Genomic DNA, 21,461 nt, shown 5'->3' with positions numbered 1-21,461 from the left:
GCAACTCGCCAAGACTTCTTCAACAGCAGCTCCCAAACCCACGACCTCTACCACGTAGAAGGACAAGGGCAGCAGGCACATGGGAACAACACCACCTGCACGTTCCCCTCCAAGCCACACACCATCCCGACTTGGAAATATATCGCCGTTCCTTCATCGTCACTGGGTCAAAATCCTGGAACTCCCTACCTAACAGCACTGTGGGAGAACCTTCACCACACAGACTGCAGCGGTTCAAGAAGGCGGCTCACTACCACCTTCTCAAGGGCAATTAGGGATGGGCAATAAATGCCGGTCTTGCCAGCGACGCCCGCATCCCATGAACAAATTATTAAAAAGGCACTTTGAGATTTTTTTTCTAATGATGCAACTTCTTAATCATTTTCATATTCAATCATTTCCTTTCAGTTCATGTGTTGCTATTGTGCATTTGACTTTCATGCCTTATATCGCAAAAGGATGTGAGCATATCCGAGCTTAGAAATAATGTAGAACTGTTGGAAACCCACTGATGTAATTGCTTTGTTACAGCTAAACTGGGAAAATATGACTAATGATCTGAAATAGTGTATGATTCATCAGAATTCAAAATAATCCAAGTGAAACTTGGTGATCGTAACTTATCCACTTGTGCCTCTTTACTTTTGCAGGCTGTGATTTTGCTGTGGGCTTACCACCAATGGAAAATAGTTATCAGCTGCAGCTATTTTCCAGCGCTGGCTCTAAATGCCTTTATTGGAATATATGAATTTCCTGAAGTAGATGTAACCTAGTGGCAAGTATAGGAAAATGTGAATAATATTCTTTGAAGAAGAAAATATCATATAATCACAAGGGTGGAGACCTAAATGCTGAGGACACACTCCAGCTGTCTGAGAAAAAAAGTACTTTTCTTTTGTTATTTAAGTATTGCTTCAAGTGTTCCTTCTGTTTGTCCTCATCACTGCTCATTCAAAAACAATGGAAAATTTGAGAGCAGCCCGTATTAAACAAGACTGCCTCCATTACGCTTTTCTATTTTTATGGATGCTAATCCATTACTATTAGTATGGAGACCATTGGGAAAATGGCTCCAAACTGAAAATAAGTAGGTCAATTTTTTTTTGTAATGGTTCAAATCTAAATGCTGGACTTTCTGTAAAATAGTCCAATTTTCCTGTACTTTCAACAAAGTTGCTCCTTCTTGAGTTAAAAATTTGTCACATGACAAAAAATGTATACTGCAAAAAAGCATTTATTAGTGCCAATATCACCTTAAAAAATATGCCGGATAGATTTTAAAAAGAGTACTTGTCATTTCCGAGCATTGGATCATCCATTGTTGATGAGAAAGAGCTTCCATTCATATAGTGCCTTTCACATCCTCAGAATGACTTAACGCCCTTCACAGCCAATGAATTACCTTTGAAATCTGGTCATTGTTGTTTTGTAGGCAAAAGTAGCTGCAATTTGCACACAATTATATTCAGACTTCTTGTTTCAAATGTTCTCATATGAAAATTTATTTTATGAGAGACTGGCACTTTTGCTTAGTGTATATTATCCTGTGCTATATTTTAGATTACATTTAAAATAAGGTCATGCATTATGTATTTAAAGTAAAGTCTTTTCAGTACCTCAAAAGCTTTATCTCTTTAACTTTGTTCCAGTATAATATAACAGAAAATGTCCTTTAATCTAAAATATCCGTTAAACTAGGTTTTAAATGAAATGGGGGTGGGGGGGGGGAAGGGAGGGCTCAGGTGGGGCGAAGTTTAGATTGATAAGGAAAAAAGATGAGAAAGTAGTACAAGAAAGTGATGGGGATAATGATAAACAGAGTGTATCAGGAAGGGACAGAGCGTACAAACATAAGAGTGCACTAGCAAATGGGCCGGTGTAGGAAAGAATGGCAAAAAGACAAAATTAAAGGTTCTTTATCTGAATGCGCGCAGCATTCGTAATAAGATAGATGAATTGACGGCACAAAGAGAAACAAATGGGTATGATCTCGTGGCCATTACAGAGACGTGGTTGCAAGGTGACCAAGGTTGGGAGCTAAATATTCAGGGTTATTTAAAATTTCGGAAGGATAGGAAAAAAAGGTAAAGGTGGTGGGGTAGCTCTGTTAATAAAGGATGATGTGGAGATGCCGGTGATACAACACCAGGTTATAGTCCAACAATTTTATTTGAAAATCACAAGCTTTTTCTGCTCGACGTCCACGACACCACACAACCCTGCCACAGCAACCTCTGCAAGACATGCCAGATCATCGACACAGATGCCACCATCACACGGGAGGACACCACCCACCAGGTACATGGTTCATACTCCTGTGACTCGGCCAACGTTGTCTACCTCATACGTTGCAGGAAAGGATGCCCCGGAGCATGGTACATTGGCGAGACCATGCAGACACTGCGACAACGGATGAACGGACGCCGCGCAGCAATCGCCAGACAGGAGGGTTCCCTCCCAGTCGGGGAACACTTCAGCAGTCAAGGACATTCAGCCACCGATCTTCGGGTAAGCGTTCTCCAAGGCGGCCTTCGAGACACACGACAACGCAAAATCGTCGAGCAGAAATTGATGGCCAAGTTCCGCACCCATGAGGATGGCCTCAACCGGGATCTTGGGTTCATGTCACGCTACACGTAGCCCCACCAGCGAATAAAAGTTATCTGTTTTTAATACAACGGGTCATTTTCTGTCTTTCTCTTCCTTTCGGATGTTTCTCCCTCTCTCTGTTTTGTGTTCGGGCCGTTTGTATATTCGGTGGTCCTGTAGGTAACACCTCTCTGTCTGAACACTTTGATTGCCTTGACAACGGGCAGTTGGAAAGATTATCTGTAATCACCAGGTATTGTTCTCTGAATATAAATGCGAAACGTTCAAGGATTTCCACATTCACCTGACGAAGGAGAAAGCCTCCGAAAGCTTGTGATTTTCAAATAAAATTGTTGGACTATAACCTGGTGTTGTAAGATTCTGTACATTAATAAAGGATGAAATTGGTATAATAGTGAGAAAGGATCTTGGCTCAGAAGATCAAGATGTCGAATCAATTTGGATGGAGGTAAGAAATAGCAAGGGAAAGAAATCACTGGTGGGAGTAGTTTATAGGCCCCCTAACAGTAGCTACACCGTTGGGCAAAATATAAATCAGGAAATAAGGGGGGCTTGTAAAAAAGGTAATGCAATAATCATGGGCGATTTTAACTTTCACATCGATTGGACAAATCAAATTGGCAAAAATAGTCCTGAGGAGGAGTGTATTAGGGACTGTTTCTTCGACCAATACGTCGGGGAACCAACCAGGGAACAGGCCATTTTGGGTTGGGTAACGGGTAACGAAACAGGATTAATTAATGATCTCAAACTAAAGGATCCCTTGGGAAGCAGTGGTCATAACATGATAGAATTTCAGAGCAAGGATCTTGGGTCTGAAACTACTGTATTAAACTTAAATAAGGGCAATTATAAAGGAATGAGGGCGGAATTGGGTAAAATGGACTAGGTAAACAGATTAGATGGTATGATGGTGTATAAGCAGTGGCAAACATTTAAAAAGATATTTTATGACTCGCAACAAAAATATATCCCTGTGAGGAGGAAAGACTCCACAAAAAGGGTGAACCAACCATGGCTAACTAAGGAAGTCAAGGATGGTATCAGGTTAAAAGAAAAAGCATACAACATGGCAAAGATTACTGGTAAGCCCGAAGATTGGGAAAACTTTAAAAACCAGCAAAGGATTACTAAAAGAATAATAGAGGGAGAAAATAAATTATGAGAGTAAACTAGCAAGAAATATAAAAACTGATAGTAAAAGCTTTGACAAGTATATAAAAAGGAAAAGGATAGCTAAACTAAACATTGGTCCCTTAGAGGATGAGTCTGAGGAAATAATAATGGAAAACAAGGAAATGGCAGAGGAACTGAACAGATATTTTGTATCTGTCTTCACAGTAGAAGACACTAATAACATACCAATAATAGTAGAAAATCAAGGGGCAAAGGGGAGGGAGGAACTAAAAACAATCACTATCACTAGAGAAAAAGTACTAGGTAAACTAATGGGTCTAAAGTCTGACAAGTCCCCTTGACCTGATGGCTTGCATCCGAGGGTCTTAAAGGAAGTGGCTACAGAGATAGTGGATGCATTGGTTGTAATCTTCCAGAATTCACTAGATTCTGGAAAGGTCCCAGCAGATTGAAAAACAAACTTAACACCCCTATACAAGAAGGGAGTGAGACGGAAAGCAGGTAACTATAGACCAGTTAGCCTAACATCTGTCATTGGGAAAATGCTAGAATCCATTATTAAGGAAGTTGTAGCAGGACATTTGGAGACTCATAATACAATCAAGGAGAGTCAACATGGTTTTATGAAGGGGAAATCATGTCTGACAAATTTATTAGAGTTCTTTGAGGATGTAACGGGCAAGGTGGATGAAGGGGAACCAATGGATGCAGTATATTTGGATTTCCAAAAGGCATTCGATAAGGTGCCTCATAAAAGATTACTGCACAAGATAAGAGCTCATGGTGTTGGGGGTAATATACTGGCATGGATAGAGGATTGGCTAACTAACAGAAAACAAAGAGTCGGGATAAAAGGGTCATTTTCAAAATGGCAATCTGTAACTAGCGGGTTGCTGCAGGGATCAGTACTGTGGCCTCAACTATTTACAATATATATCGATGACGTGGATGAAGGAACAGAGTGTCTTGTGGCCAAATTTGCTGATGATACAAAGAAAGGTGGAAAAGCAAGTTGCGATGAGGACACAAAGTGTCTGCAAAGGGATATTGACAGGTTAAGTGAATGGGCAAAAAATTTGGCAGATGGAATATAATGTGGGAAAATATGAAGTCACCCACTTCGGGAGAAAAAATAAAAAAGCAAAATATTATTTGAATGGAGAAATACTACAAAATGCTGCGGTACAGAGGGATCTGGGTGTCCTCATACATGAAACACAAAAAGTCAACATACAGGTGCAGAAAGTAATCCAGAAGGCAAACAGAATATTGGCCTTTATTTCTAAGGGGATGGAATATAAAAGCAGGGAAGTCATGCTACAACTGTACAGGGTGCTGGTGAGACCACACCTGGAGTACTGCGTACAGTTCTGGTGCCCTTATTTAAGGAAGGACATACTTGCACTGGAGGCAGTTCAGAGAAGGTTCACTAGGTTGATTCCGGGTATGGAAGGGTTGTCTTATGAGGAAAGATTGAACAGGTTGGGTCTATATTCATTGGAGTTTAGGAGAATGAGAGGAGATCTTATTGAAACATACAAGATTCTGAGGGGACTCGAAAGGGTAGATGCTGAGAGGATGTTACCCCTCATGGGGGAATCTAAAACGAGGGGACATAGTCTCAGAATAAGGGGTCGCCTGTTTAAGATGGAAATGAGGAGGAATTTCTTCTCCCAGAGGGTCGTGAATCTTTGGAATTCTTTATCCCAAAAAGCTCTGGAGGCTGAGTCATTGAATACTTTCAAGGCTGAGTTAGACAAATTTTTGATCAGCAAGGGAGTCAAAGGATATGGGGAAAGGGCAGGAAAGTGGAGTTGAGGTAAAAATCAGATCAGCCATGATCTCATTAAATGGCAGAGCAAGCTCGAGGGGCCGAATGGCCTACTCCTGCTCCTATCTCTTATGGTTTTATGGTCTTATGGTCCTCAGAAATAATGAGATTTCATAATAAATGATTCTAAATCACAATATCTGTTGCCTTTATATCTTTTCATCTGTATGTTTCTTTATAACCCTTAAAATTTACAGTCGCTTCATTTTTCTAGTTTTGACATTCTAAACTAAGTAAACCAACCTCAAGTATAATTATGCCCTTCTGTTAGTTATGCAGTCAGAGATAGAGTTCAAATCATGCTAACAACCAAGAGCACTGCAGGATTTTATGTAATGTACATCAAAGACTACTTTCCACTCGTGTTTGGAATTTGGCAGAACCTCCTGCCAACATGTATACATTTTTCTCTTCTTTTCATCAGGTTCCACCTGAAGACAGCCTCAGAGCCAGAGCCAAGGTATTGTTTCCAACACATTTTTTTCTTTTCTTAGCACGGAAACCAGGACCATCTGTGTTACTACTTATGCAACCATTTTGATATGACAGCATACTTTGTATTTCTAAATTAAATTACAGCCCAATTTTTCTCTCCTCATGCAGAAAAGCTGGTAATTTCTATTTTGAATATATATACAATTTCCTTTGTCAATTTTTGATTTTTAGTAATCTTTCTTGGCAGTGAACTGCAGCAACACAGTGGGGTCAATTTTTGTCTTCGCTGCATAGGTCAAAATCTGGCAGAGCGGATTGCCTGCCCATTATAGAACCCATTCATTGAAATCAATGTGAACAAAATTGGTACAACTTAGATTATTCTCAGAATATCTGTAAATGGAAACCAATTTTTCCACCAGCAGCATTCAGTTTCAAACAGACTTGCTTGAGTTTACTAGCAGTGAATAATGATTTATATAAAAAACTACAGTGTTTATTCATTCTGGCAAAGGTAGAAACCAACTGGTCACATCATCTCTCAATCCTCATCAGTCATTTTTCCTGGTGGTATCTATGCACTTAATAAAGAATTTATATTTGATTTATTAATATGGAGTTGTCTATACTGGGTATAATGTGGAGATGCCGGTAATGGACTGGGGTGGACAAATGTAAGGAGTCTTACAACACCAGGTTATAGTCCAACAGCTTTATTTAAAATCACAAGCTTTCGGAGGCTTCCTCCTTCGTCAGGTGAGTGTGGGATTCCATGAAAGGTACTGCATATATAGTCAGAGAACAATGCCTGGTGATTGCAGATAATCTTTCCAACTGCCCGTTATCAAGGCAATCAAAGGAGTTGAATAGTGTTCAGACAGAGAGACAGTACATACAAGACTAATGAATATACAAACGGTCAGAACCCAAAGACAGAGAGAGAGAGAGAGAGAGAGAGAGAGAAACATCCGAAAGGAAGAGAAAGAGAGAGAATGACCAGTTGTATTAAAAACAGATAACTTTTTTTCGCTGGTGGGGTTACGTGTAGCGTGACATGAACCCAAGATCCCAGTTGAGGCCGTCCTCATGGGTGCGGAACTTGGCTATCAATTTCTGCTCGATGGTTTTGTGTTGTCGTGTGTATCGAAGGCCGCCTTGGAGAACGCTTACCCGAAGATCGGTGGCTGAATGTTCTTGACTGCCGAAGTGTTCCCCGACTTGGAGGGAACCCTCCTGTCTGGCAATTGTTGTGCGGTGTCCGTTCATCCGTTGACGCAGTGTCTGCATGGTCTCGCCGATGTACCATGCTCCAGGGCATCCTTTCCTGCAACGTATGAGGTAGACAACGTTGGCCGAGTCGCAGGAGTATGAACCATGTACCTGGTGGGTGGTGTCCTCTCGTGTGATGGTGGTATCTGTGTCGATGATCTGGCATGTCTTGCAGAGGTTGCTGTGGCAGGGTTGTGTGGTGTCGTGGACGCTGTTCTCCTGAAAGCTGGGTAATTTGCTGCGAACGATGGTCTGTTTGAGGTTAGGTGGCTGTTTGAAGGCAAGTAGTGGAGGCGTGGGGTTGGCCTTAGCAAGGTGTTCGTCGTCATCGATGACATGTTGAATGCTGCGGAGAACATGGTGTAGTTTCTCCGCTCCGGGGAAGTGCTGGACGACGAAGGATACTCTGTTGGTTGCGTCCCGTGTTTGTCTTCTGAGGAGGTCTATGCGATTTTTCGCTGTGGCCCGTCGGAACTGTCGATCGACGAGTCGAGCATCATATCCCGTTCTTACGAGGGTGTCTTTCAGCGTCTGTAGGTGTCCATCGCGTTCCTCCTCGTCTGAGCAAATCCTGTGTATTCACAGGGCCTGTCCATAGGGGATGGCCTCTTTGACGTGGTTAGGGTGGAAGCTGGAAAAGTGGAGCATCGTGAGGTTGTCCGTGGGCTTGCGGTAGAGTGAGGTGCTGAGGTGCTAAGGTGCCCGTCTTTGATGGAGATTCGTGTGTCAAAGAATGAAACCGATTCTGAGGAGTAGTCCATGGTGAGTTTGATGGTGGGATGGAACTTGTTGATGGTATCGTGTAGTCTCTTTAGTGATTCTTCGCCGTGGGTCCATAGGAAGAAAATGTCGTCAATGTATCTGGTTGGAGGTCCTTTGTAGTGAAGAAGTCGTGCTCGAACTTGTGCATGAAAATGTTGGCGTATTGGGGTGCGAATTTGGTCCTCATGGCTGTTCCGTGTGTTTGGGTAAAGAACTGGTTATCGAAGGTGAAGACATTGTGATCCAGGATGAAGCGGATGAGTTGTAGGATGGCGTCTGGAGATTGGCTGTTGTTGGTGTTGAGTACTGAGGCTGTTGCAGCGATGCAGTCATCATGGGGGATACTGGTGTAGAGTGCCGAGACGTCCATCGTGGTGAGAAGTGTTCCTGGTTCAACTGGTCCATGGGTGCTGAGTTTTTGTAGGAAGTCTGTAGTGTCGTGACAGAAGCTGGGGGTTCCCTGTACGATGGGTTTCAGGATGCCCTCGACGTATCCAGAGAGGTTTTCACACAGGGTTCCGTTGCCTGATACGATAGGACGTCCGGGTGTGTTGGATTTGTGTATCTTTGGGAGGCAGTAGAAGTCTCCCACGCGGGGAGTACGTGGGATGAGAGCGCGTTGAAGGTCTGGATTGAAGGTCTTGATCAGTTTGTTGAGCTGGTGGGTGTGTTCTTTGGTCAGATCTGCGGGTAACCGTCTGTAGTGTTCCTGGTTGTCCAGTTGTCGGTATGCTTCTTTGCAATAGTCCGTTCTGCTCTGTATGTCGTAGAGCAGAAATTGATAGCCAAGTTCTGCACCCATGAGGACGGCCTCAACTGGGATCTTGGGTTCATGTCACACTACACGTAACCCCACCAGCGAAAAAAAGTTATCTGTTTTTAATACAACTGGTCATTCTCTCTCTTTCTCTTCCTTTCGGATGTTTCTCTCTCCCTCTCTCTCTCTCTCTGTCTTTGGGTTCTGACCGTTTGTATATTCATTAGTCTTGTATGTACTGTCTCTCTGTCTGAACACTATTCAACTCCTTTGATTGCCTTGATAACGGGCAGTTGGAAAGATTATCTGTAATCACCAGGCATTGTTCTCTGACTATATATGCGGTACCTTTCATGGAATCCCACACTCACCTGTCGAAGGAGGAAGCCTCCGAAAGCTTGTGATTTTAAATAAAGCTGTTGGACTATAACCTGGTGTTGTAAGACTCCTTATACTGGGTGTAGACATTTTAAAAGGAACAAGTACAGATATTCTGATGGAGGACAGGAATACTACAGCTTGTAAAAAAAATCACCAACCTTAGTCATCCAATATATTTAATTATTTGCTTCTGACCTGCCAATCCTTGCCAACCAGGGTTGCTCTAATGGAGAGCTGCACTCAAAGACAATGATCACTATAGTTTTTTAGCCTTATCTCCAACTCCTACTCCTTTGAAATGCGAGTCCCTGCTGGGAGCATGGAAAAATTAAATTTGCTCTCCTGTGTTTTAGAATTCAATTTCCTTGCTCTTATTAACTTGTAGTAAAGGATCTATAGGTTTAGTATTCCAAATATTACAATTGGCTGTGATCTGTGTGTGAGTTCTCAATTTTGGAAAACACAAATATCCATCTAAATTTACTTGTTTCCTCTTCCTCTCAATCTCTTTGTCTTTTCACATTTTCTTTTAATTATTTCTATTTTGCCACTTGTTCCATTTGCACCTTGTTTGATTTTTTAAAAATCTTTTGTGTAATGTTCTGTGCAATTCACTTTCATTTTATAGAACATTGTCCTGGAATTTCCTGGACCTTTTCGGCAGCAGTATTTTTGTGAGGAGATTCGCATGTAACCGATTCACGTCAGTTTTACGCTTAAACATGGGTACGGGCGAATTTCTCCAGTCGTTTGAGATACGTCCACCAAAACCCTTTGCTGCTCATTCACATATTTGCACCCTGCCTGCAAAAGACTAGCTCACATGAGTTTCCTGCATTTACACTGGCGTAGATTTAGACCAAAAAATGTAGGCGCAGCATGACCCAAAGTCACCTGATATCAACATAACTGGAATTTTCCTCGCATTTTTTAAAAATTATTTACTGAGACCTGTACTACACTTAACCAAAGTGCCGTCAGTCTCAGTGCATTCAAAATATTTCAGCCCCCCGCCCCCTCACTTCTTCAGAAGGACTAAAAGCTGGAATGGCCTTCCAAATGGGCATATCCCAATTCTGCATAATAATGGAAGTGAAAGAGGAGCAACAGAGGTGAGGGGCTCGGAGTGCAAGCCTCCGTGGCAGAAGACAGCAGCCCACTTGCTATTATCCCGACGGGTGGCACTGCATTTGTGCTTGTTTTACAAATGGTTTTTATGCTCTGGTGTGGACAATTGAGCTCCACAGGAAATTTGTGTGTAAGTTCCCTTCAGCATGATTGGACGTAGAAACTGGTGAAAATTTCAGCGTAATTTTGGTGAAAACAGGATCGAGGAAATTCTGGCCATTTGTTTTTTAGTTTATAATTCTGTCTTTTTAAAGTTACGTGTTTGTTACTGTAAGATTCTCAAAATTCACAGATCCCCCAAAACTCGGGGAAAAACCCGAAAAAAACCCTGAGTATGGGAAAACTTTGGCCATTGACTATAATCCTAAAATGGAAGGATAGGTGAGAGGTCACCAGACGAAATCAACAACACACACACCGTGGAACTTCGGAGAATTAATGCTTCAGACATGTCTCTGTTTTAATGCAAAATCGACAGCAGGTGGTCGACACTCAGCACGAATTCGAAAGCCATTGAAAGAGGCAACTGCTCCAGACATGGTTGGGCCATGTTTTTGTTTTAATGCAAAACCTATCAACACCTAGGATGTTGGATACAAAAGGAAGCCTGTATACCAGGTGATCAGCAAATCGGAATTAACAATGACCCGTCGGGAGAAGCAATGGCAACATGATGAGGGACCATCAAAAAGCCAGCAAAGATTCTTAAGGACTTTGTAAGAACTGTTTAAAAAAAACACTTCATGTCTGTTTAAAGTGTCGAAGACCAATTGTAAGAGAGACATCCAGAAGTGGAAACTCGAAACCTCTCTCTCTCTCTCTCTCTCTCTCTGGCTTGCTGGCTCTGGTGGGCTGCTTGTCTTGGTTCTGCCTGTGTCTGGAAAGAAGCCATGATGTGGAGATGCCGGTGATGGACTGGGGTTAACAATTGTAAACAATTTTACAACACCAAGTTATAGTCCAACAATTTAATTTTTAATCCCACAAGCTTTCGGGGGCTTTCCCCTTCCTCAGGCAGTTCGAGTTTCCACTTCTGGATGTCTCTCTTACAATTGGTCTTCGACACTTTAAACAGACATGAAGTGTTTTTTTTAAACAGTTCTTACAAAGTCCTTAAGAATCTTTGCTGGCTTTTTGATGGTCCCTCATCATGTTGCCATTGCTTCCACACTGCCTGAGGAAGGGGAAAGCCCCCGAAAGCTTGTGGGATTAAAAATAAAATCGTTGGACTATAACTTGGTGTTGTAAAATTGTTTACAATCTGGAAAGAAGAGCAGTTTCCAGCAAACAACAAGGCGAAGGGAAGGCAGTTTGACAGGGAAGGTCAGCAGCTCTAGAAGCAGGCCGACACATAAGAAGAAACCAGAGCAACAGCCCCAGTGACCATCAGACACCTCGCGGCAACAAGGGCCTTACGAAACAACCAACCGAATATTACCACCAACCAACCGGGTAATATTGAGCCACCGCGACCAAAGAAAACCAACTCAGGAGAAAACCGAAGATCCGCAAAGTCTCCACTCTGCAATCTGTTTCTGACTTACCTCTGGGTGAATTACTGTCAAGGTTTCGTTTGGTGAACATTATCTCTGGCCCTTTAGAGTCCAACCTAGCTGGTACAGTGGGATTGGGAGGGGTGAGGTATCTTTCTACTGTAATTTCCCTTGCGTGTACTGAAGTGTTCCCCATTTTATTAGAGTGTTAAGATTGTTGTGTTGTATGTCCTCTCTTGAATAAAGGTCAAAGTTTCTTGCACCAAAACCAGTTGTCTGCTGCACTTTGTCACAACCCCCAAATAAGTCCAAGGTCTAGAACCCAGGGAGTGAGAGCGATTCGGACCGCTCAGAAGTCAGAGGTGAAGCTGACACACACCACCACCCCATACAGTTACAGTCTTAGAAATTGAATGTGCTCTTGCATTTTATCCTATCATTGTGACTGCCTCTGCAGTCAAGGATGCAAACTCACACTCCATTCACCCACTCCCTAGCAACAGTATGAGGTAAAATTCCAACTTCAGTGGGAGCACAAAATGGGTGGTAACAGATCGTTGTACTTCCCCCGGTTTTTCTTTCCAATGACTTTCTAGATATTCTGCTGCGGGGACCCTGAATTCTTACCTTATGGGAGCTGCCTACAGATGATAGCTTAGTAACAAGCAAAAGCACATTATGCAGTCTTTTGTGAATGTGCATAACACTCTGTATGGTACATTAGTGACTATGCAGAATTGCAGTACCAACATTCCTGGAGCAATGCACTAGAGATTCACAAAGGAGTGCACTAATGAGTGCACTAACGAGTGAGTGACAACTCCACAGGAATCTGTACTGGAGCCCTCGAGGCCAGAGGTCCAAAATACAGGCACTGTTTCTCTCAGTAATGCTCTGTCTGCAACTATTGATCTCTGAAGGTCAAATCTATGATGCCTTTTCTCTTGGATTGGACAGGCTACACCATGCATAGTTTACACGGTGCATCTGCCTCAGGAAACAGAATCCAGACACGGATATCTGTGTCACAGGCTTTATAAATAGGGAATAATAGTTTGCAAACTATTGACTATGAAAAAACTGCATAGGCAAAACAGATATGTAACCATTTCGAACTTGATGTGCCTTAAGCCTTATTAAAACACAAATATTGTGCCATACTTTTTAACTTCACAAGAAAAAGACAAATGTTTATTTAATTATAATACTATTCCTTAATAGCTCACGATTAATCATTTATTTTCAGTTAGCCACTTCTAAAGTTCATACATTTCTTACTTCCAATTTCATACAGCACATTATAAGAGCACAAATATGTGCACACTGAATCATGACTATTTTAATCTATTCTACACTGTGCCAACTATAACAAATGGACTATTGTACTATACTCCACACACACACACCTCCGAGTGTAAATTACTGAGTAATGATGAAAGCCTTTACTGCTCCTTTCCACCACTTCAGGTTATAAACACGAGCCAATCAGTCTCAACACCATCGCATATACTGTAGTGTTCTTTAGCGCAGCCAACTATGTTTCGCAAAGAATGCAGCAGCCTTCCATGATAGCAAGCTCCCACAGACTAAAGCAATTATGTTGTCTTAATTTATCAAAACTAACTTAAATAAACTGCTATAATCACTGAATGTCTGAACCAAAAACACAACAGAGCTGATTTTCATCTAGAGCGCACATCAGGCGGGCAGAGGGTGGAGTGATCGGACTCTAGTGAGAGACCGTAACCATTTTCATGTTCAGGCCTTGTGATTATAATCGACGAGCTGTCACTGCTCAACGAGCACTGACGGCACCCCACCGATGGGGGAGGAGGAAACGAGAAATCTGGCAGCTCCATCGCAGAGCTGAGCCAGAAGTCAAAACTTAAAGAGGGGCGAAGAATCCTGAGGTGTTGGGTGCCACTCAACGGCTGGCAGCGGGTGGGAAGATTTTTGTGCGTGAATGCTCCTCCTCCTCTCCCACAAAAAATCAGTGCTATATTTTGGGTGTTTGGGAGAGGCCTCCAAAAGTCCCTGGTTAGACGGCTCTAAGTCCAGTACCATTGCACGGACATGGAAATTGTACCAGTGTCCTGCAACCGGCAGGCTTGGTGGCTGGACATTGAAATCTGCTTAAAAGTCAAGTTTGGTGAAAGATTTTTTTTTAATTTTCATTGTTTTTTCTGTGTTAATGGGGCAGTAGGCAGACAAAAATCACCTTAACATTACTCAATGGTTCATGGAAAAGCAAATCGTCAGTGAGTCAGGCCTCCAATAAACCTTTTATTGCGCTTGTGTCACTCCGCAGTTAAGTTTTTATTAAGCCACCAAATCCTCTTATGTAACCTGTATATTTTTTATTGTCTTGGTTCAAAGATCACAATTTAAAAAAAATCCCGGATATAGTTTTCAACAAAAGTTAATACAAAAATAAGCTCAGAGGCCTGAATGGACTAGACAGACAGCTGTGGGAGCTGGCAGAGGGAAGAATGTGATGGTGCTAGGGGAGACTTTCACGTAGGACACTGAATGGGCGCAATATCAGCGGTGCAACCGCCCAATGCAGAAGTCGGGAGGCTCGAAGCACTTCAAGGTTTGGGGACCTCGTTAACATTTTCTCGGTGAGCTGCAGGCGCCAAACGGATGCCCCGCCTCAGCTCGCCGGTCTGCTTAGGGGGAATACCGACCTGCTATTGCACTCAGCTGGCCGGCAGGTAAGGCCTGCTGGGGGAAGGAGCAGAGCGGATGCTGGGGTGGGCGGTGACCAGGGACCTGCGTGCTTCACCCATTTCACCATGAAAGTTGCAATCAGAGTCCTACAACAGGATTAGGACTCCGATTTGCATATTTAAACAGCCTCCCGCCTGTTTTGAGGGGGAGTGCTGAGGGCCCATATAAAGGCCAGCCTGAAAGTTGATTCAGGTGGGCAAACAGGTGCACAAGATTTTCAACTGCCGAATGCCCATTTTTCAGCCGAGGAACGGCAGTTGAAAATCTTCCCCGATGTCTTTTGCAGTCTATGACTTAGCCCAGTTATAATGACTGACATTTAATATTTTATGATGATATCATGCTGATTTAGTTTCCTTTAGGAGAAACTCAATTGCAAAGTTGTACTGTACCTTGCTTAGGAACAAGAGTTGTCTCTGGCAGTGGTTTTGGCTTGGGCCACCTTCTCACTGGAAGTTGAGTGAGATCTTCAGCTCCCTCACAACAGCTTAAAAATGCTTGACTGCAAGGGTAGCCCAGACTTGGCTTTTCTTCACATCCCCCATATTGGCTCCGAAATGTAATTCCTAACGTACAGCAGTCGCAGCATTTCTGTAAGGAGATATAAATAAATCACACTACTAAACCAATATTTGATGGAGAAAAACTGATTTTGAATAATTTAGTTTGTTTATTGCTATTTTTCAACTGCCAGCCATCCGTTTCTCACCTGAAAAATGGGCAACCAGCAGTTGAAAATCTGGTGGGGATCTTGTGCATCCATTTGCCAGTCTGAGTCAACTTTAAACGGGCCCCCTGCAATCCCACCCAAAACAGGTAGGAGGCTGTTAAATTTGCAAATCGGCGTCCTAATCCTGTTGTAGGACACCGATTGCAACTTTTAAGGGGAAATGGATGAAGCACGCATGGCGCATGCAGGTCCCAGGCATTCAGAGGCCTATTTTATTCTATTTAGACTCCTGGAGCCCTAGCCAATTTGGCGTACAGCACTCTCCCGGCAAGGACTAAGCACGTGTACGCCACACGCCATATTGGACCCTTCAGTGCCTGTTTCTCACCCAATCCAATTTATCAGCCTATGTGTAGTGAGGTTGAGGCGGTCTGCGTGTGGGGGCCAAGTTGGGCAGCATCCTATCATCACAATGGGAAATCAGGACACAACTTCACCATTTAAATTAGGCCCCTGCTCTTCTGAGGCAGGTGGCCTTCCCATGCCTGAATTCTACTATGAGCCCACCGACTCCCACAGCTACCTTGATTACACTTCCTCTCACCCGACTTCCTGTAAGGACTCTATTCCATTCTCCCAGTTTCTCCGTCTCCCTCACATTTGTTCCAACAATGCCATCTTCCACACTAGTGCTTCCAATATGTCTTCCTTTTTCCTCAACCAAGGATTCCCCTCCATTGTGGTTGACAAGGCCCTTGACTGTATGTCCCATTTCCTGCACTTCTGCCCTCACCCCTTCCCCTCCCTCACCGAACCATAATAAAGCCCCCCCTTGTCCTCATCTTGCACCCCACCAGCCTCCACATTCAACAGATCATCCACCGCCATTTCTGCCACCTCCAGCACGATGTCACCACCAAACACATCTTTCCTTCCCCTCTCCTTTCGAAGGGACCATTCCCTCTTCGACACCCTAGTCCATTCTTCCATCAACCCCAAAACCCACTCTCCTTCTCATGGCACCTTCCCATGCAAGCACGGGAGATGCAACACCTGCCATTTCACCTCATCCTCACTGTCCAGGGGCCCAAACACTCCTTCCAGGTGAAACAGCGATTTATTTGTACATGTATAAGTTTAGTATACTGTATTCGCTACTTACGACGCCGTCTCCTCTACTTAAGGGAGACCAAACTCAGATTGGGAGATCACTTTGGTGAACACCTCCGCTCAGTCCACAAGCGTGACCCTGAGCTTCCGGTCGCTTGCCATTTTAATTCTTTGTTTCACTCCCTCTCTGTCCTCGCTCTCCCACACTGTTCTAATGAAGCTCAACGAAAGCTCAAGGAACAGGACCTCATCTTTCGATTAGGCACTTCCAGACTCATTGATTTCAATAACTTCAGATCACGACCACTGCTCCCATTTTTTCAGACAGCAGATGCTAATAATGATTCTGCTGTTGCCAATTATTGTTCCTCTAGACCCATCTTTTGTTTCTTAGCTTGTCCCATTACCACCTCCTTTGCCTTGCACCATTATCCCTTTTGTCAATTAATCACTCCTGCCCTCTACCCCTATCGTAGACCTTCCCTTTTGTCCTATCTTCCCATCTCCTCCCCCAACCTCCCTTTCCCTAGCTCTGTACTTGCTTAAAAACTGTTGAATCTTTACTTCCTACAGTTCTGACAAAAGATTATCGACCTGAAACGTTAACTCTGTTTCTCTCTCCATGGATGCTGCTTGACCTGCTAAGTATTTCCAGCATTTTCTGTTTTTATTTCAGATTTCCAGCATTCGCAATATTTTGCTTTTGATTCAGACAAGTTGTGATGGGGTGGGCAGGAACGTATTGGGAATGTAGCACAAATGCCTCCGCCATCTTAACCTCTTGCCCGCACCATTCCCGCCAGCTGGGGAAGGGGGTTAAAATTAGGCCTTAAATGTTTGAGAAAATAGACAAATATCCTTAAGGCAAGTGTTAAATTGTTTTTACAACAAGATACTTTTTTCGCAGAAGATACCTTCTGAAGTCTTCTTACCATGGGTTTGGCTGTTGGAAGCTCTGCTTTGTCCGCAACCTGACCATAATCTAACTAGAGCAAATTTTAAGTAATAAAAACTTTACACGAATGGACCAATCGTACCTTACTTTTCAAGTTGATTCAAAGTGATTCTAGATGCCTCATCCATGCAAAATTTCTAGTATGAGTCAGGTCAGTGATCAGATTCTTGGCCAGACGTCTCCTTAATCCCAGCCTCCACTTCCCACATCGCTCAACTTTTGGCTTTTCTGAGTGAGATAGCCAATCTAGTACTAATTTATGCTGAATAATTATAAGCTTTGTCATCTCATCTGGTGACAAGTGGCAGAAAGAAATGAGTTTCATTTCATCAGTCTGGACTAAAATCAAACTCAGATGCCAGAGGCAAAGCCATTTTTTGCAGGGCGCAGTGCTCCATGCAGCCATCAGTATAACTTGAGTCTATGTCCATGGATTTTACAAATACCAACCTGCAACCAGCACTGTAGTATAACTACTCTCTAAGTGTATCTTTGAGCTGTAAATTTAATAATTTCTGATAAAGTAATAGGTAGTTGCTTGCTTTGTATTGCTTACAAACTACCAACTAAAGATTTCCAAAACGGTCTGCCTCTTACAGCATAAACCCTTTAGCAGCAGTTCACAACAGTGACTACACTTCAAAAGTACTTCATTAGTTGTAAATCACTTTGGGACGTTGTGAGATCAAGAAAGGAGCCATATAATTGCAAGACTTCTTTCTCTCTTCGTTTAAAGCAAACAACTGCATTTCATGGAATCAGAGCATTCGAATGCCATCATATCACAGCCTGAGCAACATAAATTGTTAAAATACTTTGTGAGGAAGATAAGTTGCAGTGTAATACTTGCCTTGTATATGTCTGCTCCACAGGCATCACTTGGGTTTGCATAGCAGTCTTCATTTTCTTTAGCAAAGTTCATACCAACTAAGCAGCTGTGTTCCTCCATATATGAGACACAACACTGTTTCTGGGCAATTCTGTTACAAAACATAGTCATGTTATGGTCAGATGTTTCAATTAAATTACACAAATTAAGTTAGCAAAGTCATCATAAATATCTAGTCTGCTGATGGCATGGACATAAATATTCATTAGTTTTGAAATCTCAAAAGAATAATGATCAGAAATTAACAATAAGACTTAAGATACTAACACTCTGACTACAGAGTGCAGTAAACAATGGAATCTGAAGCAATGAAGTTATTTCCTCTCAAGAGAAAATAGCACTATCCATCTAAGCTGCTCAATATCACCCAGACTGTTCGCAACTAAAAGTGCCCTATCAAGTCTTCACCGAATCTAACAACAGGCCCAGAATCATCAGGAATACTATAGTCAGGAAATAAAGGAAATAAGAGAGGCAAAGAGAGAGTACAAGAATAGACTGGCAGCTAACATAAAAGGGAATCCAAAAGTCTTCTATAGGCATATAAACAGTAAAGAGGAGGGGTGGGACTGATTACAGACCAAAAAGGAGATCTACGCATGGAGGCAGAGGGCACGGATGAGGTACTAAATGAGTACTTTGCATCTGTCTTTACCAAGGAAGAAGATGCTGCCAAAGTCACAGTAAGTGAAGAGGTAGTTGAGATACTGGATGGGCTAAAAATTGATAAGGAGGAGGTACTAGAAAGGCTGGCTGTCCTTAAAGTAGATAAGTCACCCAGTCCGGATGGGATGCATCCTAGGTTGCTGACGGAAGTAAGGGTGGAAATTGCGGAGGTACTGGCCATAATCTTCCAATCCTCCTTAGATATAGGGGTGGTGCCAAAGGACTGGAGAATTGCAAATGTTACACCTTTGTTCATAAAAGGGTGTAAGGATAAACCCAGCAACTACAGGCCAGTCAGTTTAACCTCGGTAGTGGGAAAACTTTTAGAAACAATAATCCGGGACAAAACTAACAGCCACTTGGACAAGTGTGGATTAATTAAGGAAAGCCAGCACGGATTTGTTAAAGGCAAATCATGTTTAACCAACTTGATTGAGTTTTTTGATGAGGTAACAGAGATGGTCGATGAGGGCAATGCGGTTGATGTGATGTATATGGACTTCCAAAAGGCGTTTGATAAAGTGCTGCATAGTAGGCTTGTCATCAAAGTTGAAGTCCATGGAGTAAAGGGGACAGTGGCAACATGGATACAAAATTGGCTAAGTAATAGGAATGGTTGTTTTTCAGACTGGAGGGAGGTATATAGTGGTGTTCCCCAGGGGTCAGTATTAGGACCATTGCTTTTCTTGATATATATATTAATGATATGGACTTGGGTGTACAGGGCACAATTTCAAAATTTGCAGATGACACAAAACCTGGAAGGGTAGCGAACAGTGAGGAGGACATAGACAGACTGGTGGCATGGGCGGACACGTGGCAGGTGAAATTCAATGCAGAAAAGTGTGAAGTGATACATTTTGGTAGGTAGAACGAGGAGAGGCAATATAAACTAAAGGATACAATTCTAAAAGGGGTGCAGGAACAGAGACAGCTGGGGGTATATCTGCACAAATCGTTGAAGGTGGCAGGGCAGGTTGAGAAAGCGGTTAAGAAAGCATACAGGATCCTGGGCTTTATAAATAGAGGCATAGAGTATAAAAGCAAGGAGGTTATGATGAACCTTCATAAAACGCTGGTTCAACCACAACTGGAGCATTGTGTCCAGTTCTGGGCATTGCACTTTAGGAAGGATATGAAGGCCTTAGAGAGGCTGCAGAAGAGATTTACTAGAATGATTCCAGGGATGAGGGACTTCAGTTATGTGGATAGACTGGAGAAGCTGGGGTTGTTCTCCTTAGAGCAGAGAAGTTTGAGAGGAGATCTGATAGAGGTATTCAAAATCACAAATGCTCTAGACAGAGTAGATAGAGAGAAATTGTTCCCATTGGCGGAAGGGTCAAGAACCAGAGGACATGGATTTAAAGTGATTGGCAAAAGGACCAAAGGCAACATGAGAAAAAACTTTTTAACCCTTCCAAGTGTTGTGATCTGGAATGCACTGCCTGAGGCAGATTCAATCATGGCTTTCAAAAGGGAATTGGATAAGTACTTGAAGGGAAAAAAATTGCAGGGCTATGGGGATAGGGCCAGGGACTGAGACTAGTTGAATTACTCTTGCAGAGAGCTGGCATGGACTTGACAGGCCTCCTTCTGTGTTGTAACCATTCTATGATTCTAGTCACCATTCTTAAAACACTGATCGTAACGATCACAAGCAACTGACTGACTTTTTACAAAAACATCTATCTATACAATGGACTGTATTGGGGCAGACATTAATTGGTAACCTATGGCCTGATTTCCTGAGATATGCTCCCTGCGAACATTGCTTCCTGCTGGGATTGCTGGGTAGCAAAAACATATGCAGGATACATTTGGAATTACAGTCAACCATATGCACAATTCAAAATTTACAAATTATACGGCTGATTACTTTATTGTGAGTCATATTTGCAACTTGAAATGAACAAAGTATATAACAGAGTCATTTGCAAAGCAAATATGGCAGCACGTTCACTATTAATTAGTTTAATCACATAATTTACTTTATCCTATAAAGGAGTGAATTACCAACAAAGCACTCCCTTCAAGATTCAAAATATCCAAGCAGGACAGTTGGATTGTTACTTCTGACTATTTGGTTGGCTAGGTTTGGATTGCATTTAATTTTTATATCCAATCACAAGACCAGGTTTTCATATTTTCTGCCAGGTTGAAGATGTCTTGGAGGTGAAATATAATGCTCCTTCTACAAGTTACTATCAATTTTACACTATTCAACGAGTAAGTGCAAAGCTGTTTTAACAGTTTCAAGCTGAATTCTAACCTCACTTAAAGTTTATGAAAATCTTGCTTGCTATGAGTTTATTATTTTTCATTTATAGAATGGTGCATAGAATGATACAGCACAGGAGGCCGCCATTTGGCCCATTGTGCCCATGCCTGTTTCTATAAGAAGAGAATTTTTTTCCAGTAAAATTCTGAGCTAAAAAGTAAAACAAAATTTACAACATGACATAATGGTAATACAATGCATGAAACAAACAGCATAATTTTCAACGTCAAGTTCAATGGAGACATCCTTTTCCAGAGATACTTCATACTCCTAGGCCTTGTATGCCAGGGCTTCTGGATACATATTGATCAAGATTACCAAATTCTTCAGTGTTTGTTATCATTAAAAAAAAGTAATGGT

The 21,461-nt window shown here is 42.4% G+C and overlaps 1 protein-coding gene across 3 annotated transcripts in view; it reads right to left on the bottom strand.

Moving 5' to 3' along the window:
• The window catches only part of fbln2 (fibulin 2), a 144,222-nt gene that overhangs the window by 51,835 nt on the left and 70,926 nt on the right, over positions 1 to 21,461 (bottom strand). For all 3 annotated transcript variants that reach the window (XM_067998699.1, XM_067998700.1, XM_067998698.1), the window contains exons 6-7: positions 18,119 to 18,248; positions 14,926 to 15,124 (exon numbers count right to left, since the gene is read on the bottom strand). In XM_067998699.1, the coding sequence (XP_067854800.1) occupies positions 14,926 to 15,124; positions 18,119 to 18,248 (329 nt within the window). The remainder of the gene's footprint in view (positions 1 to 14,925; positions 15,125 to 18,118; positions 18,249 to 21,461) is intronic.

Source organism: Heptranchias perlo, chromosome 17, assembly GCF_035084215.1.
Source record: "Heptranchias perlo isolate sHepPer1 chromosome 17, sHepPer1.hap1, whole genome shotgun sequence".
NCBI lineage: Eukaryota > Metazoa > Chordata > Chondrichthyes > Hexanchiformes > Hexanchidae > Heptranchias > Heptranchias perlo.
The sequence above is the reverse complement of the archived record's forward strand: the minus strand, read 5'-3'. Positions and strand labels throughout refer to the sequence as shown.